This window comes from Macaca nemestrina, chromosome 3, assembly GCF_043159975.1.
Source record: "Macaca nemestrina isolate mMacNem1 chromosome 3, mMacNem.hap1, whole genome shotgun sequence".
Taxonomy (NCBI): domain Eukaryota; kingdom Metazoa; phylum Chordata; class Mammalia; order Primates; family Cercopithecidae; genus Macaca; species Macaca nemestrina.
In genome coordinates this window covers 190,012,723-190,034,199 of record NC_092127.1, presented here as the reverse complement: position 1 = coordinate 190,034,199, position 21,477 = coordinate 190,012,723, and the positions used below count along the sequence as shown (strand labels likewise).

General features: G+C 47.1%; 1 protein-coding gene across 7 annotated transcripts in view; it reads left to right on the top strand.

The window, feature by feature from the left end:
• LOC105483855 (family with sequence similarity 193 member A) overlaps positions 1-15,791 on the top strand; it is a 198,178-nt gene extending 182,387 nt beyond the window's left edge. For all 7 annotated transcript variants that reach the window (XM_071093911.1, XM_071093910.1, XM_071093912.1 and 4 more), the window contains one exon: positions 15,000-15,791. In XM_071093911.1, the coding sequence (XP_070950012.1) occupies positions 15,000-15,093 (94 nt within the window). In that variant the 3' untranslated portion in view covers positions 15,094-15,791. The remainder of the gene's footprint in view (positions 1-14,999) is intronic.
• The last annotated feature ends 5,686 nt before the right edge of the window (positions 15,792-21,477 follow it).

The following is a 21,477-nucleotide window of genomic DNA, read 5'->3' as shown; positions in this document are numbered from 1 at the left end:
CTTTTTTATTTTTTGAGATGGAGTCTCTGTCACCCAGGCTGGAGTGCAATGGTGTGATCTTGGCTCACTGCAATCCCCACCTCCCAGGTTCAAGCAATTCTCCTGCCTCAGCCTCCTGACTAACTAGGATTACAGGGGCCCGCCACCACGCCTGGCTAATTTTTGTATTTTTAGTGGAAATGGGGTTTTACTCTGCTGGCCAGGCAGGTCTCAAACTCTTGACTTTAAATGATCCACCCACCTCGGCCTCTCAGAGTGCTGAGATTACAGGTGTGATTAAGCATTTATTTGTATTATAATAAAAACAACAAAACTGGACTAGAGGCTGCACCTGGTGGCTCACGCCTGTAATCCCAGCACTTTGGGAGGCCAAGACAGATCACTTGAGGTCAGGAGTTCGAGACCAGCCTGGCCAACATGGTGAAACCCCATCTCTACTGAAAATACAAAAATTAGCTGGGCATGGTGATGAGTGCTTGTAGTCCCAGCTACTCAGGAGACTGAGGCAGGAGAATCGCTTGAACCTGGGAGGCAGAGGTTGCAGTGAGCCGAGATCACACTACTGCACTCCAGCCTAGGGGACAGAGAGAGACTTTGTCTCAAAAAAAAAAAAAAAAAAAAGGTGAGGTAGGCATGCACCTGTAGTCCAAGCTACTCAGGAGACTGAGGCCAGAGGATCACTTGAACCTAGGAGTTTGAGGTTGCAGTGAACTATGATCACGCCACTGCACTCGAGCCTGGGCAACAGAGCAAGACCCTGTCTGAAAAAAAAATTTTTTTTCCCCAAAGAATAGATAATGTTCTTTAACCACAACATATTTTAATCAGAGATTTATTATAAATCAATTTTTAAATCACAGAATATTTGGAAATCTAAAAGTATAGAAGTTTAAATAACTCATGAGTCAAGTAAGAAACCAGTCTTTTTTTTTTTTTTTTTTTTTTTTTTTTTTTGAGACAGAGTCTCAGTCTGTTGTCCACACTGGAGTGCAGTGGTGTGATCTCCGCTCACCGCAACCTCCGCCTCCTGCGTTCAGGCGATTCTCTTGCCTCAGCCTTCCAAGTAGCTGGGATTACAGGCGCCCACCACCATGCCCAGCTAATTTTTTTTATTTTTAGTAAAAATGAGGTTTCACCATGTTGGCCAGGCTAGTCTCGAACTCCTGACCTCAGGTGATCCACCCGCCTCAGCCTCCCAAAGTGCTGGGATTACAGGTGTGAGCCACCATACCCAGAGAGTCAAAATTTCTAAATACATAGAACTGAAAGATAATTAAAACAGTGCATATGGAAACCTGTGGGATGCCGAAAAAAGTTAACTTTTTAGAGCTGTTTATATAAGGCTATAATTGCCTAAATTCATTTTTAAAAACCCTGGAACATAATGAGTTAAAGATTTCCCTTGAGAAATTAGGAACAGAACAACAGAATAAACCCAAAGAATATATAAAGAAGGAGATAAGGGAGATAATTAAATAGAAAACAAAGACTTGGTAGAGGCCGGGCGCGGTGGCTCAAGCCTGTAATCCCAGCACTTTGGGAGGCCGAGACGGGCGGATCACGAGGTCAGGAGATCGAGACCATCCTGGCTAACACGGTGAAACCCCGTCTCTACTAAGAAATACCAAAAAAAAAAAAAAAAAAAAAAAAAAAAACTAGCCGGGCGAGGTGGCAGGCGCCTGTAGTCCCAGCTACTCGGGAGGCTGAGGCCGGAGAATGGCGTGAACCCGGGAGGCGGAGCTTGCAGTGAGCTGAGATCCGGCCACTGCACTCCAGCCTGGGCTACAGAGCGAGACTCCGTCTCAAAAAAAAAAAAAAAAAAAAAAAAAGACTTGGTAGAGAAGATCAACAAAGCTAAAATTTGATTGATTGAAAACACCAAATCTTTAGGAGACAGATTAAGAATAATAGGGAAAAAAAGACACAAAATATAGCATAATTAGATGGAAGAAGAATTAGGATGTTGATAATTATCAAAGTCAGGTGATGGCTATGTTCATTATACTGTACTATCTGTTTTTGTGTGTGTTTGAAAATGTCTGTAATTAAAGAACAAAAAAATAAAAACAGTTTTGGCCGGGTGCTGTGGCTGATGCCTGTAATCCCAGCACGTTGGGAAGCCACTTGAGGTCAGTTCAAGACCAGCCTAGGCAACATGATGAAATCCTGTCTCTACAAAAAATACCAAAAAATTAGCCAGACGTGGTGGCATGCGCCTATAGTCCCAGCTACTCAGGAGGCTGAGGTGGGAGGATGGCTTGAGCCCGAGAGGTGGAGGTTGCAGTGAACCAAGATTGTGCATCTACCCTCCAACCTGGGTGACAAGAGCCCTGTCTCAAAAAAAAAAAAAAAATTTTTTTTAATTTTGTAAATATATAAGTGAAAAGGAGGAAATAACTACACAGATACTGGAGAGATTAAAATAAGAGAACACTAGGAACAACTTCATTACAATTGACTTTAAAACTATGAAATGCAAAATCAATCCAAGGTAAAAATAGCCTGAATGGTCCAGTAACTACTAAAGAAATGAAAACAATAGCTGTAAGTCTCAGTGAGAAAACTACATTTTAACAGTTTTACCGAGAATTCTACCAAACTTTCAGACTTTCAAAGAATGAATTATCCAGTCGTGAGCAGACTCTACCAGTGAATTTAAATGAGTGAGACAGCACACACACAAGTGAATACTCCCTACTTTGTCTTACAAGACAAGTAAAATTTTGATACCAAAATCTGCCCAAAACAATACCAGATAAAAGGAAAAATCACAGGTTTGTCTTGCTCATATTAGATGCAAAAATCCTAAAGAAAATATTTTCCAGGAGGCTGAGGCTCCAGGAGAATCGCTTGAACCCAGGAGGCAGAGGTCGCAGTGAGCCAAGATCATGCCATTGTGCTTGAGCCTGGGCAACTAGAGCAAGACTCCCATCTCAAAAATATTATCATACCTACATCGTTGTAATTAAAAAAAAAAAAAAATTAATATACCAAATCCAGCAGCAGTGTATTTTAGAAAGCAGTATACCATGATCAAATTGGTTTATCCCAGGAACGCAAATAGTGTTTCATATTAGAAAATTCACTTTATTGGCCAGGCGTGGTGGCTCATGCCTATAATCCCAGCACTTTGGAGGCTGAGGCGGGCGGATCACCTGAGGTTGGGAGTTTGAGATCAGCCTGACCAACATGGGGAAACCCTGTCTCTACTAAAAATACAAAATTAGCCAGGCGTCGTAGCGCATGCCTGTAATCCCAGCTACTCGGGAGGCTGAGGCAGGAGAATCACTTGAACCTGGGAGGCGGAGGTTGCAGTGAACAAAGATTGCACCATTGTACTCCAGCCTGGGCAACAGAGAGACACTCCGTCTCAAAAAAAAAAAAAAAAAAATCCTCCTTCCTCCCTCCCTTCTGACAGGGTCTCACTCTGTCACCTAGGCTTGAGTGCCATGACACAATCACTGTTCACTGCAGCCTTGACCTCCCCAGGCTCCAGCAGTCCTCCCACCTCGGCCCTCCAAGTAGCTGGGACTATAGGCACGTGCCACCATGCCTGGCTAATTTTTTTTCTTCTTCTTTTTGTAGAGACGGGATTTCGCCACATTGCCCAGGCTGTTCTCGAACTCCTGGCCTCAAGTGATCTGCCCACCTCAGCCTCCCAAAGTGCCAGAATTACAGGTGTGAGCCCCCGCACCCATCTAGAAAATCCACTTATGTTAGTTGCTACATTAATATATTAAAAAGAGTCATACGATCATGGTTCAGTAGATCATGGATCAGTAGATTCAAAAAAAAAAGTATTTTACATTCAACCTTAAATTGTAATTCCTAGGCTAAAGGAGTAGAAAAGAGGAACTAAGGCTCAGTTTTACAGGTGATCTAATTGTCCTCACAGGAAATATAAAAGAACTGACAGCAAGGGGCTAACTGTGTAGGATCAGTACAGAAGTTATTTGCTTTTGTTTTTTGTTTTTAAACAGAGCACGGTGGCTCACGCCTGTAATTTCAACATTTTGTGAGGCTAAGGTGGAAAGATCACTTGAGCCCAGGAATTGGAGACCAACCTGAGCAACTTAGCGAGATACTGACTCTACAAAAAATGAAATAATTAGCCACGTGTGGTGACGTGCACCTGTGGTCCCACCTACTCAGGAGGCTGAAGTGGCAGGATCCCTTGAGCCCAGGAGATCAAGGCTACAGTGAGCCAAGATGGCACCACTGCACTCCAGCTTGGGCAACAGCGAGACCCTGTTTTTTTTTTTTTTTTAATTTAAAAAAAAAAACTTATTTTTCTCTATACCCACACCACAAATAATTAGAAATGTAGCTCAAATTAAAAGTGTTTATAATAGCACCAAAATCTCTGCAGTATCCACAGATAAATGTGACAAAAGTTGCATAAGACTTGTATACAAAAGACTATGAAACTTTACTGGAAAACATTAAAGAAGGTCTAAATCACAGAGATTCATTATCCAAAGATAGGAAGGGTTAGTATCATAAAACTGTCAAGGACTGGCCATAGTGGCTCATGCCTGTAATCCCAGTGCTTTAGGAGACCAAGGCGAGGGGATTGCTTGAAGCCAGGAGTTTGAGACCGACCTGAACAACACAGACCACAATTCTACAGAAAAATTAAAAATTAGCCAGGCGTGGGCCAGGTGCGGTGGCTCACGTCTGTAATCCCAGCACTTTGGGAGGCCGAGACGGGCGGATCACGAGGCCAGGAGATCGAAACCACCCTGGCTAACACAGTGAAACCCCGTCTCTACGAAAAATACAAAGAATTAGCCAAGCGTGGTGGTGGGCGCCTGTAATCCCAGCTATTCGGGAGGCTGAGGCAGGAGAATGGCGTGAACCCGGGAGGCAGAGCTTGCAGTGAGCTGAGATTGGGCCACTGCACTCCAGCCTGGCTGACAGTGAGACTCCATCTCAAAAAAAAAAAAAAAAGAAAAAATTAGCCAGACATGGTGACACATGCCTGTAGTCCCAGCTACTCAGGAAATTGATACAGGAGAATCCCTTGAACTCAGGAGTTTGAAGCTTCAGTGAGCTATGCTTACGCCACCTCACTCCAGCCTAAGCAACAGAGAGATCCTTTCTCCCAAAACCAAACAAAAAAACAAAGGCAAAAGATTAGGATCCCACAGCAAGCTTTTGACCAATAAACTACAAATTCAGCCTGACCAAGGAGCCCCATAGCAAGACCAGGGGAGGTGCTGCTGTTTCATGGGTTTGTGGCCGGTGAGCCCTCCCTCTCTCCTGCTGGAGGAAGGCGTGGAGTGACGGGATTCCCTACCCACCACTCCGGAGAGCATAACTGTTAAATTACTTTGGAAAAGAGTTTGGCAGAATCTAGCAAAATTGAAGTTGTGCCTCCCATGCAAGCCAGCAAATAGCTGAGAGGTTCTCCTGCATGTCCTGTGGGGGGCGGGGCAAGCAGGAGGCAAGCAGTAGCTATGTGTTCACTGCCGTGTTCATACCGCAGTGAAGACGAACAGACTGCCGCCTCATGGAGAACTCTCACAGACATAATGTTGAGTGAAATAAGAAGCTGTGGCCGGGCGCGGTGGCTCACGCCTGTAATCCCAGCACTTTGGGAGGCCGAGGCGGGCGGATCACAAGGTCAGGAGATCGAGACCACGGTGAAACCTCGTCTCTACTAAAAATACAAAAAATTAGCCGGGCGCGGTTGTGGGCGCCTGTAGTCCCAGCTACTCGGGAGGCTGAGGCAGGAGAATGGCGTGAACCCGGGAGGCGGAGCTTGCAGTGAGCCGAGATCGCGCCACTGCACTCCAGCCTGGGCTGGGCGACAGAGCGAGACTCCGTCTCAAAAAAAAAAAAAAAAAAAAATAAGAAGCTGTAAGTACAGTTCCCTCGATATGAGGCCACACAGCACAACCGTACTACCATTTAGGACGCCATAGAGAAGTCATGAAATTACCAAAAACTATGGTGGACTAATGACTCCAAACACTAGAGCACTGGCTACCTCTTGGGAGAGGACAGCACGGTGCCATGGTTAGCAGTGTCAGGTTTCGTGACCTGGGGGTGCTGTGACTCAGGATTCTGCATGCTGGTTATGTGGATGTTCTGTGTGTCAGATCCTGTGTGCATGTCTCACGTAGTCTGCAGTTGACAAAACAGGCCTGATGTGGAGGCCACTGTGTCTGGGGTGCAGGTGGTATGGGGAGGGACAAAGCCAGGTCACACTGGGCCTGGGGGCCTTAGAGAGCAGCGTGAGTTCTGTGCCCATGCTGCAAGAACCTGTTGAAGCCGTGCGATGGTTTGGATTGGATTTCTTCCTTGAATGACTTGGAGCAGGAATGTGGTTGATGTTCTCGAGCGCTCTATTCTAGCTGCCGTGTCGAGAAGGGGCTCGGAGGACAGGGTCACACATGCACTAATGGAGACAGGATTACTGATTGTCAGAGTTAGAAGGGGACGGCAGAGGCAGGAGGTAACATCACAAACTCAGGGCTTGACTAGCTAGGGCCAGGGAAAGAGAAATTGGATTCTGGGAGATGACACAGTCAGCCCTTCCAGTTTTGGGGAGTGAGGGGCCCAGTCTCATAGAGGCTGCCAGGCAAGAACACTGTTGGGCATTCACAAATGTTTGTGGTTGAATGAATGAACCACAGTTTAAGCAACCATAATTATACCTAGTGGATGGGTGACAATAATAACCATTTTCAGGTTTCATTCAGATTTGGAGACAAATAAATAAAAAATAAATAAATAAATAAATAAATAAATAAATAAATAAATAAATAAAAGGGTTTTGCCGTGTTACCCAGGCTGTTCTGGAACTCCGGAGCTCAGAGGATTCTCAAACCTTCCAGAGTGCTGGGATTGCAGGAATGAGCCACCACACCTGGTCCAGTGTTTCAATTTTGCTTACAAAAGTATACTTTAGGCTGGGCGCGGTGGCTCATGCCTATAATCCCAGCACTTTGGGAGGCTGAGGCAGGAGGATCACAAGGTCAGGAGATTGAGACCATCCTGGCTAACATGGTGAAACCCCATCGCTACTAAAAATACAAAAAAAGGCCGGGCGCGGTGGCTCAAGCCTGTAATCCCAGCACTTTGGGAGGCCGAGACGGGCAGATCACGAGGTCAGGAGATCGAGACCATCCTGGCTAACACGGTGAAACCCCGTCTCTACTAAAAAATACAAAAAATTAGCTGGGCGTGGTGGCGAGCCCCTGTAGTCCCAGCTAATCGGGAGGCTGAGGCAGGAGAATGGCGTGAACCCAGGAGGTGGAGGTTGCAGTGTGCCGAGATCGCTCCACTGCACTCCAGCCTGGGTGACAGAGCGAGACTCCGTCTGAAAAAAAAAAAAAAAAACACAGAGGCTAGAGAAAGAATTTAAACTTTCCAGTCCATGAAGCTTTACGTTATTCTTGGCAGAAATCATGTCAACAAAAAGAAAAGTCGGCTGAGAAAGTGCATATAGTTATCAAGGGTTACAGAAGAGAGGAATTCAGTCAACTGAGAAGCTTTTATTATTACTTTTTTTTTAACTTTTTGAAATGGAGTTTTGCTCTTGTCACCCAGACTGGAGTGCAGTGGTGCAATCTTGGCTCACTGCAACCTCCGCCTCCCAAATTGAAGCGATTTTTCTGTCTCAGCCTCCTGAGTAGCCTCGATTACAGGCACCTGCCACCACGCCCAGCTAATTTTTTTGTATTTTTAGTAGAGAGAGAGTTTCACCATGTTGGCCAGGCTGACCTCGAACTCCTGACCTCAGGTAATCCACCTACCTCAGCCTCCCAAAGTGCTGGGATTACAGGCGTGAGCCACCTCGCCTGGCCCTCTTTTTTAATTAAAAAATAATATATATATATATGTGTGTAGATATATATAGATATATATAGAAGGTGCTTGCCTGGGCAACACAGCAAGACGTCATCTCTACAAAAAGTAGAATCAGCTGGGCATGGTGGCACACTAGTAGTTCCAGCTACTCGGGAAGCTGAGGTGGGGGAGGGTCACTTGAGCCCAGGAGGTCCAGGTTGCAGTGAGCTGTGATTGCACCACTGCACTCCAGCCTGGGCAACAGAGTAAGACCCTGTCTCAAAAAAAAGAGTATCACATCCAGAGAGGCAGTGAAATGTGAGAGCAGGCACATCCTACGCCCTCCCCCACCTCGAACTAAGTAATCCACCTGCTGTATAGACTCTAGATAGAGTGTGGCCAAAGTAGCGGTAAATTAACCTCTTAATGTTGTCATATACTAGATAACTCATATCCTATAGTTTAACAGTTTATAGGCAATCACTATCAATATAATTTCTATAAACCAATGAGAATTCTTGACAACTTTTTTTTTTTTTTTTTAAGACAGTAGTATTGCTCTGTTACCCAGGCTGGATTACAGTGGTATGATCTTGGCTCACTGCACCCTTGACCTCTCAGGCTCAATTAATCCTCCCACCTCAGCCTCCTGACTAGCTGGGACTACAGGCGTGGGCCACCAATCTCAGCTAATTTTTAAAATGTTTAGTAGAGACGGGTCTCATTATGTCACCCAGGGTGGTCTCAAACTCCTAGATTCAAGTGCTCTATCTGCCTCGGCCTTCCAGACGTTGGGATTAGAGGCGTGAGCCACCAAGCCTGACTCTGACAAACAACTTTTGTAATCACCTCCTCTCCTAATTTGTTCTTTTTTCTTAAAAACTTGAGTTGTTGATTCTAACCCCGTTCCCTTTCTAAAGAGGCGAGAGATTCGGGTTTCAGGGGAAAAGAAGGAAAACTGCCTTCTCTGGCCTCGCTTCACAGCATGGGATCCGGGTCCCGGTATCGGCAGTTTGGCTCCCTTCCTCCTCTGGTTTAATTTTTTGTCCTAAATTACACAGCATGCTTTTAAAATTGCTGCTTCCCATTGTTTGTAATTCGGACCCTTTTTTCTCCTTAAATTTGTGACCAGGGCCAGGTGCAGTGGCTCATGCCTGTAATCCCAACACTTCGGGAGGCCGAGGCGGGTGGACCACTTGAGGTCAGGGGTTTGAGACCAGCCTGGACAACATGGTGAAACCCCACCTCTACTAAAAATACCAAAAAAATAAAAATTATCCAGGTGTGTTGGTACACATCTGTAATCCCAGCTACTCTGGAGTCTGAGGCAGCAGAATCTCTTGAACCCAGGAAGGGGAGGTTGTAGTGAGCCCATATCATGCCATTGCACTCCAACCTGGGCAACAAGAGCAAAACTCTGACTCAAAAAAAAAAAAAAAATTGTGACCAGCTGGTCGCGGTGGCTCACGCCTGTAATCCCAGCATTTTGGGAAGCCGAGGCTGGTGGATCATGAGGTCAAGAGATCGAGACCGTTCTGGCCAACATGGTGAAACCCCATCTCTACTAAAATACAAAAATTAGCTGGGCGTGGTGGCTCTCACCTGTAGTTCCAGCTACTCGGGAAGCTGAGGCAGGATAATTGCTTGAACCCGGGAGGCGGAGGTTGCAGTGAGGCAAGATCGCGCCACTGCACTCCAGCCTGGCAACAGAGCGAGACTCCATCTCAAAAAAAAATTGTGACCAATTCCTGTTAGTTTTAAACTGGTGCATGAAGGTGAGTTCTCTCCCTGGCCCTCAAGAGATGTGGAAGTTTGTTTTACAGAGTGCTCTCAGTCACTTAAGGATGTAAATCTTTATTTATTGTTTTGTTTGTTTGTTTTGAGACGGAGTCTCGCTCTGTCTCTCAGGCTGGAGTGCAGTGGCCAGATCTCAGCTCACTGCAAGCTCCGCCTCCCAGGTTCACGCCATTCTCCTGCCTCAGCCTCCCGAGTAGCTGGGACTACAGGTGCCCACCAACATGCCTGGCTAATTTTTTTTCGTATATTTAGTAGAGACGGGGTTTCACCGTGTTAACCAGGATGGTCTCGATTTCCTGACCTCGTGATCCGCCCGCCTCGGCCTCCCAAAGTGCTGGGATTACAGGCGTGAACCCCCGTGCCCGGCTATTTATTGTTTTTTGAGACACGGTCTCTCACTTTGTCATCCAGGGAATTAGCTAAGCAGCATTCCTGCTGAACTGGATTTGAAACAAAGTTACAGTTCCTTAGAGCCGCTACAGATTTCTTTCCTCAGTGGATACCTTTAGCTTAGGATAACCACTAATAGGAATTAATTTGAATTTACTTAAAATTATGATTTGACCATTTGGGATACCCATTTGTCATCTTTTCTACTAAAGGAAGCTAAAACATTCCTCTCTCAAATACTGGGTATTGTTGAACTGAAGACAGTACAGGGGGCTCTCTCCACCTCTCTCATGTTTGCCTAAAGGTAGGACATAAATCCTTTTTTACTGAAGACAGCTACTTAGCAGCCCACAGGTGGTGCCAGCGGGGACAGAGGAATCTGTGAGCAAACTTTAAACCCCAAAAGACTTTTTAAAAATAAAGTCTTAGTTCAGGCTGAAGTGAAGTGCCCTGATCACAGTTCACTGCTGGGACTACAGATGCGCCACCGTGCCTAGCTAATTTAAAAAAAAAAAATTTATTTATTTATTTTTTTTGAAACGGAGTTTCACTCTTGTTGCCCAGGCTGGAGTTCGATGGTGCAATCTTGGCTCACCGCAACCTCTGCGTCCCGGGTTCAAGCGATGCTTCTGCCTCAGCATCCCGGGTAGCTGAGATTACAGGCATGTGCCACCATGCCTGGCTAATTTTCTGTTTTTAGTAGAGGTGGGGTTTCTCTATGTTGGTCAGGCTGGTCTCGAACTCCTGACCTCAGGTGATCCGCCCACCTCACCTCAGCCTCCCAAAGTGCTGGGATTACAGACATGAGCCACCGCACCCAGCCCAGTTGTTTTTTTTTTTAATTCGGTAGAGAAGGCATCTCTTTATGTTGTCCAGTCTGGCCTCTGGGTATCTTTCACCTCGGTCTTCCAGAGTGGTAAGATTACAAGCATGAGCTACCACCCCAGCCCAACCCCATACCTTTACCTTCCCTCATTTTCCCAACTTTTGGCACTAGTCCCATGGGCAGTTTCATTTTTCTACTTTCCTGTCTCTTTAAATCTTCCACCTGGCATTTGTGCATAAACTGTCAGCTGAGAAGCCGAGACCTTCGGAAATATGGCCTGACCGACGTGGGTTACGCCCTATTTGCAGCTAGCAAGACTTTCTTTAAGCTGCTCTTGAGAGGGCTTGGGGCTGAAATTTTGTTCCCTCTTTAGAGACCTTGGTTAAAGCCGTAAAGGGATTCTTAATTTTGGTCTCATGCATGTCTGTGTGTGTTGGTTTTGAGTCATTTGTGCAGGTATGCCCTTGAATGGTTGTGAATTTCTGGTTTACATTTAGAATATGATAGGGGTTTTTTGTTGTTTTGTTTAGCCTTCTCCTAAGCTAAATGAAACCATATACTCAGAAATGAAACAGTTTATTAAAACATTCAAAAACAAATAGCTTTAAATAGTGATTACCCTAGACCTCTAATAAGCAAATATGTTCCACCTCCAAAACCTTTTTTTGTTTTGTTTTTGATGAGAGGACAAAGTCTGGTTCTATCCGCCCAGGCCAGAGTGCAGTGGCACATTCTCAGCTTGTTACAGAGGGCAACTAGTTAGGCGTGAGCCGGGCAGGGGAGGGCCTCCTCCATCCACCAGGGACGTCAGGCGACCATCAGTGATGGTTAGGCAGTTGTTGCACTGCCTAAAATAGTCATTGGTCCCAGCCAGCACCAGGGAAAGGCAGTTTCCCCAGTAGACAAACACGTGAAGCTGGTGCTCAGCAGCTTCCTGATCAGATCTCAGGAGTTGGGCACGTGAGCTCAAGCATGTGCACTAAGGCACAAAATGGTGGAGTTTAACTGGTGTGTGACCTTCCAGGTGCATTCCACCGGTCAGGGAAGATCGCCTCAGGTGAGCACGCACATGCTCCAGTAAACACTGCGCATGCTCTCTCCCAAGGGCTAGCAGACCACTGTGTGTGCTGGCAGCCCACCCCAAGGGAAGAATCAGGAGAAGGGACACAAGACCCTCAATTATGCCAACATCTAGAACCCTACGTCAGAGGCCAGACGGGGCACTTGTCTCTCAAGTTGCCCACTTGGCCTCTTCCAAGTACACTTTCCTTCCTTTTGTTTCTGCTCTAGAGCTTTGTGGGTTTTGTTTTTTTTGTTTGGTTGGTTGGTTGGTTGGTTGGTTTTTTTTGAGACGGAGTCTCGCTCTGTCTCTCAGGCTGGAGTGCAGTGGCCAGATCTCAGCTCACTACAAGCTCCGCCTCCCGGGTTTATGCCATTCTCCTGCCTCAGCCTCCCGAGTAGCTGGGACTACGGGCACCCGCCACCTCGCCCGGCTAGTTTTTTGTATTTTTTAGTAGAGACGGGGTTTCACCGTGTTAGGATGGTCTCGATCTCCTGACCTCGTGATCCACCTGTCTTGGCCTCCCAAAGTGCTGGGATTACAGGCATGAGCCACCGCGCCTGGCCGAGCTTTTTAATACTTTCACTCCTGTTCTAAAACTTGCCTCAGTCTCTTCTTCCGCCTTATGGCCTTTGGTCAGATTCTTTCATCTGAGGAGGCAATAATTGAGGCTGCTGCAGACACGTATGGATCTGCCACCAGCAACTCAGATACCTGCCACCGGCAACAGGCTCACTGCAGCCTCTGCCTCCCAGGCTCAAGGCATGCTCCCACCACAGCCTCCCAAGTAGCTAGGACTACATGTGTGTGCCACCACACCTGGCTAATTTTTGTATTTTTTTGTAGAGATGAGGTTTTACCATGTTGTCCAGGCTGCCCTTGAACTTGTAAGCTCAAGCAATCCACCCACCTCAGCCTCCCAAAGGTCTGGGATTATAGGCATGAGCCACCACAGCAAGGCTTTATTATTTTTGAGACAGGGTCTCACGTTTGTCATCCAGGCTGGCATGTGGGGGCACCATCACAGCTCACTGCAGCCTTGACTTCCCAGGCTCAAGGATCCTCCCACCTCAGCCCCGAGCAGCTGGGACCATAGGCACGTACGTATGTGTGCTGCCACTCCTGGCTAACTTTTTACTTTTTGTAAAGATGAAGTCTCACTATGTTGCACAGGCTGGTCTCAAATCCTGGGTTCAAGTGATTCTCCAACCTCAGCCTCCCACAGTAGGATTACAGGCATGAGCCACCATGGCCAGCTTCAAACCTCCTTCTTGATGGTCAATTTCAGGAAGGAAAAACCAAGAAACAAGAATATTGACTATTTGCCCAGCTAAAACCTGACACAGGAATGCTTTTAAACAGCTTTAGAGTTGAAAGTTGACTTAATTAGAAGCTGATATTTAGGCTATATGTGTATACAATGTTTTTGAGGCCTCTGCTCTCTCTAAAAGCTTCTTGGCGGCCGGGCGCAGTGGCTCACAACTGTAATCCCAGCACTTTGTGAGGCCGAGGCAGGCAGATCACGAGGTCAGGAGATCGAGACCATTCTGGCTAACACCGTGAAACCCCATCTCTACTAAAAATAGAAAAAATTAGCCGGGCGTGGTGGTAGGTGCCTGTAGTCCCAGCTACTTGGGAGGCTGAGGCAGGAGAATGGCATGAACCCGGGAGGCAGAGGTTGCAGTGAACCGAGATTGCGCCACTGCACTCCAGCCTGGGCGACAGAGCAAGACTCGGTCTCAAAAAAAAAAAAAGCTGCTTGGCCAGGGAAGAAGCTACAAAAATTACAAAAATTAACTGGGTATTGTAGTACGTGCCTGTAGTCCTAGCTATTCGGGAAGCTGAGGCAGGAGAATCGCTTGAACCCGGGAGGTAGAGGTTGCAGTGAACCAAGACTGTGCCACTGCATTCCAGCCTGGGCAACAGAGTGAGACTCCATTTCAAAAAAATAAGTTAAAAAATTAGCTAGGTGGCCGGGCGCGGTGGCTCAAGCCTGTAATCCCAGCACTTTGGGAGGCCGAGACCGGCGGATCACGAGGTCAGGAGATCGAGACCATCCTGGCTAACCCAGTGAAACCCCGTCTCTACTAAAAAATACAAAAAACTAGCCGGGCGAGGCGGCGGGCGCCTGTAGTCCCAGCTACTCGGGAGGCTGAGGCAGGAGAATGGCATGAACCCGGGAGGCGGAGCTTGCAGTGAGCTGAGATCCGGCCACTGCACTCCAGCCTGGGCGACAGACCGAGACTCCGTCTCAAAAAAAAAAAAAAAAAAAATTAGCTAGGTGTGTCCAGGCACGGTGGCTCACACCTATAATCCCAGCACTTTGGGAGGCCAAGGCGGACGGATCACTTTAGGACAGGAGTATGGACCAGCCTGGTCAACATGGTGAAAGCCTGTTTCTACTAAAAATACAAAAATCAGGTGGACGTGGTGGCAGGCACCTGTCATCCTAGCAGGCGAAGGCAGGAGAATCACTTGAACCTGGGAGGCAGAGGCTGCAGTGAGCTGAGATCACGCCATTGCACTCCAGCCTGGACAACAAGAGCACAACTCCCTCTCAAAAAAAAAAAAAAAATGCTGGGCGTGGTGGTGCATGCCTGTAGTCCCAGCTACTCGGGAGGCTGAGGCAGAGAATTGCTTGAACCTTGGAGGTGGAGGTTGCAGAGCCGAAACTGCCACTGCACTCCAGCCTGGACAAGAGAGTGAGACCCTGTCTCAAAAACAAAAGGGGATTTCACCATGTTGCCCCAGGCTGGTCTCGAACTCCTGAGTTGAAGTGATTTGCCCTCCTCAGCCTCCCAAAGTGCTGGGATTACAGGTGTGAGCCACCGCACCCAGCCTGGGCCTGATAATTTAAGGGGACTCACAGTTCTCAGATTAAAAGTTTGTTTTCTTTCTCAGGACTCCCTCTGCCCACTCACTCCTCCTCCCGAGTCCTTTCCCCTTCTCAAGTGCAGCCTGTGGCAGGGCCTGGAGGGGACCCTTGACACCATGCCCCTCACCGAGAATCCAAACCCCTGACCCCGCAGTGAGTTTCTGGCAAGAACAGGAGCGTGGTAGGCTTTGCCGAGCACCAGCTTGGTTGTGGGCGGTTTCCTTCAGTGACTGTTTGGCTTTTTGTCTTTGCAGGTTCTGCTTGGATTCTGCTAGACAGACCCGACAAAGACTGTCTATCAACTGGTCCAATTTTAGCTTGAAAAAAGCCACCTTTGCTGCCCACTGAATGAGGACTGCCTGGAGAGGGACACGCGAGAGGCAGGCCAGGCTGCACCACTCCAAGAGCCAAGCCCCTCGCTGGCACCCCAGAGCCGCGGTGCTTGCCAAGGGCTGTGCGGAGCTGGTGCTGCCTGAAACCCCAGACCGAGAAGTTGATGCTCGGCCCACGCTGTTAGCTCGTGTGCGTGTAGTCTGTGCGTGAGACTCCTTCGATTGTAGCTCTGTGCTGTCGGATTGGAACAGTAGTTCCCGCCAAGTTCTCCCACTACCACGGCCTTGGAGGCCTGGGCCGTGGCCAGATAGGAGTTTGCATCATCCACGTGGCTCCGTTGCCTTTGCATTGCGCCCTGTCCTGTCATCTGTCCTCACCGGGGTATCGGCCATCACTCAGCTCTCCTGTGCCCCTGCGTCCCACCCTCGGCGGGCTGGGCGGGGCAGGCCTCCTTTGTTCTCCACAATCTACTGTCTCGGAGTGTACACGTTGCGCTGTTTGTGTTTGATCCCCCCTGACTTGTAGCCAGCTTGTGTAAGATCCCTTGCAGAACGAGAAAGTTAAAAGCAAGCCCACCCAGTACTCACACCATCAAGTCTGTTATAGAGTGTACGACTGTATTAACACGGAGGCCTGCCTGGCTACTTTTTTAACATATTGTTAAGTAATATTAAAATCATGTCTTTCTTTTTGAAAGATGGAATACATTAGTACAGCAGGAGACCTCGGCTGCTTCTTTCTGCTGGGGGGATGGGGGGATAGTGGGAGAGGGCATGCAGGTGATGTGTACACCATGGGGGAGCCAGGGCACCACCCTGGATCAGGTCCCAGGTCTCTCCAGGCAACAGCTCAGCGATCCTGGTGCCCCCGCCATCCTCTGTGTGCCAGGCAGAGCAGGCAGCAGGAGACAGAAAGCTCCCAAGGAGCTGCATCATGGTTACTTCTCACCACCTAGAACACTCAGTAGCTCCCACTTCTCCCAGCCTCATGTTCCACCTGCCTCTGTGCCCCATCAAAGTATGACCTCACCCTGAGTGAAGGTGAAGAGGGCAGGGCCTGGCTGGGGAGAGGGTAGGGAGGGCCAGCTTCTGGAGGTATTTGGACGATGAGGCCACAGGATTTCCTGGTGGACAGGACGCAGGTAGGAGGAAGAGGGGAAGACCTGCGCTGTGTACCTGGAGGTGGGACTGGAGACCAGTCGTGGACGGTGAGTCTGGGATGCCACCAGCCACCCAGGTAAGAGGTCTGGAACTGGGGACTATTGTTCATGGACTGAGCCTGGGTGAGGGCCCCGCAGGGGTGAGTCAATGGGATGGGGGCCGGAGCTGTGGAACCAGGAAGGCAGAGGGTGAGGAGGCTTCGAGGCAGGTCAGGGGAGACAAGGCCCAGGGCAGCCCCACCCAGGCATCAGTTTGCAGGAGAATGAGGTGGGGACAGCAGGTCCTAGAACTCTGGAGATTGCACAAGAGCTGAAAAAGGGTCACCAGCCAGGGGGAGGTACAGCATGAGGAGCTTTCCTCGCTTTTTTTTTTTTTCCAGGTGTGAGGAAGAGAACATTGCTTTGTTCGTGGGATGATAGGGCAGAGAGTGAAGCAGGTCAGGCCATGACCACAACAGTAGTGTCCTTGAGAGGCAGAAACCCCAGTGCAGGGCAGGCCCCCGGGACTCCAGCCTCCTCTTCTGACTGCGGTGGGGGCTGGGAAAAGGCCCAGGCCTGGGCCTCGCGCTATGGAGAAGCTGCGTGCCCAGGCCCCCAGAGCCTGCCCTGCTCTCTCCTTGGACAGCCTTGACACTGTGCTGGGGGACAGTCCCACATCTGCATCTCAGCCTCCTCTTCCATGTAGAAGAGGAGGAGTAGAACCTTGCCTGTTGCTGAGGGAAACTGCAGGGCCCTGAATGGTGATGGGGAACTCTGGGTGCCCCAACACACTGAGTACCATGCTGGGACCTAGAGACCCTCAGACGCCCACCCGACATGCCCAGTTCTGGGCACTCCCATCACCTCCATGGTGACCCTGCCTGCGGCTTCACAGCTCTGCCTGCTCTCGCCCCTGACCTGCACCTGCTCACTTTGGCCCTCAGGCTCCCAGCCATTCTCCTGGCCATGCCCATGCCAGGAAGGATCTTCCCCTATTTCCCTGGAAACCACTCATCCAGCATCCCAGGATGCTTGTAGAACATCCAGCTCCAGGGTCCCTGACTTGATGGGAGTCCCTGGGGTTCCTGGTGACATCACTCCCCTGTGGGGGAGGGTGGGGCCGCCCTGGGGGAGCCTCACACTTGACTCACTCAATAGTACAGGGTGAGTATCCCTTATCCCTTATCTGGCATCCTCAGTACCAGAAGTTTGTCCAGTTTCAGACTTTTTAGATTTGGAATATTTGCATCGTACTTACCGGCTGAGCATTTCTAATCCAAAAATCTGAAATCCAAAATGCTCCAATGAGCATTCCCTGGGAGCATCATCTTAACACTCAAAAGGATTTGAATTTTGGAACCTTTCGGGTTAGGCATACTCAACTTGTAATAGTCATGAAATGAAACAATAACAATAGCTAGAAAGTAAACATTAACAGTGAACAGTTTTATTGAGAAGCTTACTGTTTTCTGCACCCTCAGCTCTCAGCCCTGCTCAGAGATTTTGTCTGGGCAGAGAAACAGGCAGTAAAACAGATAGCTCCTAATCTCTTCCCAAAGAAACTGACTTCGTTTGCAACAAAGAATGAAGAGGTTCAAGCCTGAAGGCACTCTCAGAAACAGTGGAGGCCATAAAACCCTGGGAAGACAGACAAGATACAGGCTCAGCTATAGACCATAGAGTTTGCAGGAGATAACTGAGGAAGAGAAGAGCTGGGAGGAGGCATCCAGGGGTCAGAACGAATATCACACAGTGTTCCCAGAAACTCTTCAAAGGAGTCAGAATTTGATTGGATTTGTTTGTAGAGCCATTTATGCCCCAGGGCATTGTGGAAAACAATAGAGTTGGCAATGAGTGGCTTAACTGCTGAATGTGGTCAGGGAAAGAGGAAGAGAACTCTACCACAATGACTTTCATCCCAGGGTGACTGTGGGCACACACAAAGCTGCACACCCTGAGGAGCAACATCATGGGCTGAATACTAGTGGGTAGTAGAAAGAAAATGATACAATAAGGCTGCAGCAAATGAATATAGAAATTATTTTAAAGGAACCAAATGGAAATTATAGAATCTGAAAAGTTTATATATATATATATATATATATATATATATATATTTTTTTTTTTTTTTTTTTTTTTTTTTTTTTTTGAGATGGAGAGTCTTGCTCTGTCACCCAGGCTGGAGTGCAGTGGCAACATCTCCGCTCACCACAACCTCCAACTCCTGGGTTCAAGTGAGTCTCCTGCTTCAGCCTCCCCAGTAGCTGAGACTACAGGTACACACCACCATGCCTGGCTAATTTTTTTATTTTTTGTAGAGACGGTGTTTCACCATGTTGGCCAGGTTGGCCTCGAACTCCTGACTTCAGGTGAGCCACTGCACCCAGCCTAAATTTTAAAATTAGCAGAAGGAAGAATAAGTGGATTTGAAGATAGGCTGATAGAGATTATGCTAGCCAAAGAACATAGAGAAAAAATATGAACATAATGAAAATAAACAGTCTCAGAAAAATGTGGGACACCATTGAGCATACCAGCGTATGTGTAATGGGAATGTCAAAAGAAGAGCAAAGAGCAGAAAAAATATTCAAAGAAATAATAGCTGAAAACCTCCCAAACTGAAAAATGGTTAACACACATCCCAGAAGTTGAAAATGTTTATATTAAGAAAGAAGATAGATCCCAAATCAATAAACTAATTTGTCACCTTAAGACACTGGAAAAAGAGCAAACTAGGCCTAAAGTAAGCAGAAGTAATAAAATCATAAAAATTAGATCAGAAATTAATGAAATAGAGGATGCAAAAATAATGGAGAAAATAAAACCAGAAGTTTTAAAAAGGTAAACAAAATAGACATCTTTAGCAAGATTGACAGAGAAGGATTCAAATTACTAGAATCAGAACTGGCCACAAATAAAATGGATTTTAAAGGAATACTACAACAATTATATGCCAGCAAATTTGGTAATTTAGATGATGTCTTAGTCCATTCATGCAGCTATGACCAAATATCACAGACTGAGTAATTTATAAAAGAAGTTTATTTCTCACAGTTCTGGAGGCTGTGAAGTTCAAGAGCAAAGTGCACCAACAGATTCAGTGTCTGGTAAGGGCTCACTCTCTGCTTCCAAAGTGGCACCTTGTTGCTGTATCTTCATATGGTAGAAGGGCAAAAAGGGAATTAAGATGATCCCTTCAACCTCTTTTATAAAAGCTGTTATCCCATTCATGATGATGGAGCATTCATGACTTGAACACTTCCCAGAAGGCCCCACCTCTTAATACTATCACCTTGGGCACTAGGTTCTAACATATGAACATATAAACCATAGCAGATGAAATGGACAAATTTCTAGACAGGAAGAAACTATAAGAACTGACTCCAGAATAAATAGACAATCTGACTAGACCTATAATGAGTGAAGTATGTTGAAATAGTAATTTAAAACGAGAAAAAGTACCCACAAAAGCTCAAGCCTAGAAGTCTTCACTGCTGGATTTTACCATACACTTAGAGAAGAATTAAAACCAATATTTCTTTTTTTTTTTTTTTTTTTTTTTTTTGAGACGGAGTCTCGCTCTGTCACCCAGGCTGGAGTGCAGTGGCCAGGTCTCAGCTCACTGCAAGCTCCGCCTCCCGGGTTCACGCCATTCTCCTGCCTCAGCCTCCGGAGTAGCTGGGACTACAGGCACCCGCCACCTCGCCCGGCTAGTTTTTTGTATTTTTAGTAGAGACGGGGTTTCACCATGTTAGCCAGGATGGTCTCGATCTCCTGACCTTGTGATCCGCCCGTCTCGGCCTCCCAAAGTGCTGGGATTACAGGCTTGAGCCACCGCGCCCGGCCAAAACCAATATTTCAAACTCAGAAATAGAAGAAGGAACAGTTCCCAACTAATTCTATGAGGCCAGTATTACCTGATACCAAAACTAGACAAAGACATCACAAGAAAACTACAGACTAATATCTCTTATGAATATTGATGCAAAATTCCTCAACAAAATACTAGAAAACCAAATCCAGCAATATAAGAAAAAAAAATATACACCATGATCAAGTGGGATCCCAGGAGTGCAAGGGTGGTTCAATATCCAACATATAATTAATGTAATACATCATATTAATAGAAATTTTAGGCTGGGGGCAGTGGCTCAAGCCTGTAATCCCAGCACTTTGGGAGGCCGAGATGGGCGGATCACGAGGTCAGGAGATCGAGACCATCCTGGCTAACATGGTGAAACCCCATCTCTACTAAAAAAACAAAAAATTAGCCGGGCGCAGTGGCGGGCGCCTGTAGTCCCAGCTACTCGGGAGGCTGAGGCAGGAGGATGGCGTGAACCCGGGAGGCGGAGCTTGCAGTGAGCTGAGATCCGGCCACTGCACTCCAGCCTGGGCGACAGAGCGAGACTCCGTCTCAAAAAAAAAAATAGAAATTTTAATTGCATGATCATCTCAATAGATGCAAAAAAAGCATTTGACAAAATCCAACACTTCTGCACAATAAAAGCATTTCACCAAGTGTGAATAGATGAGAACTTCCTCAACTTGAAGAATGACATCTACAAAAAACTTACAGTTAATATCCATAATGTGGTGAAAGACTGCATGCTTTCCCCCTAAGATCAGGAACAAGGCGAAGATACTTGTTTTGCGGTTTCTGTTCAACATTGTGCTAGAGGTTGTAGCCAAAGCAATTAGGCCCAGGAGCTCAAGCCTGCAATGAGCCATATTCACACCACTGCACTCCAGCCTGGGTGACAGAGTGAGACTTTGTTTCAAAAAAATAAAAATACAACAATAAAAGAAATAAGAAAAAAAGAATGAAGCTAAACCCGTATCTTTCACCATATACAAAAATCAAATCAAAATGTATTAAGGTCTTAAATCTCAGACCTCAAGCTGTGAAACTACTAAAAGAAAACATTGGGGAAATTCTCTAGGATACTGGTCTGTGTGAAGATTTCTTGAGTAATACCCCAAAAGTACAGGCAACTAAAGCAAAAATGGACAAATGGGATCACATTTAAAAAACGGCCAGGTACAGTGGCTCATGCCTGTAATCCCAGCACTTTGGGAGGCCAAGGTGGGCAGATCATGAGGTCAGGAGATCGAGACCATCGTGGACAACATGGTGAAACCCCATCTCTACTAAAAATACAAAAATTAGCTGGGCATGGCGGCACATACCTATAATCCCAGCTACTTGGGAGGCTAAGGCAGGAGAATCGCTTGAACCTGGGAGCTGGAGGTTGCAGTGAGCC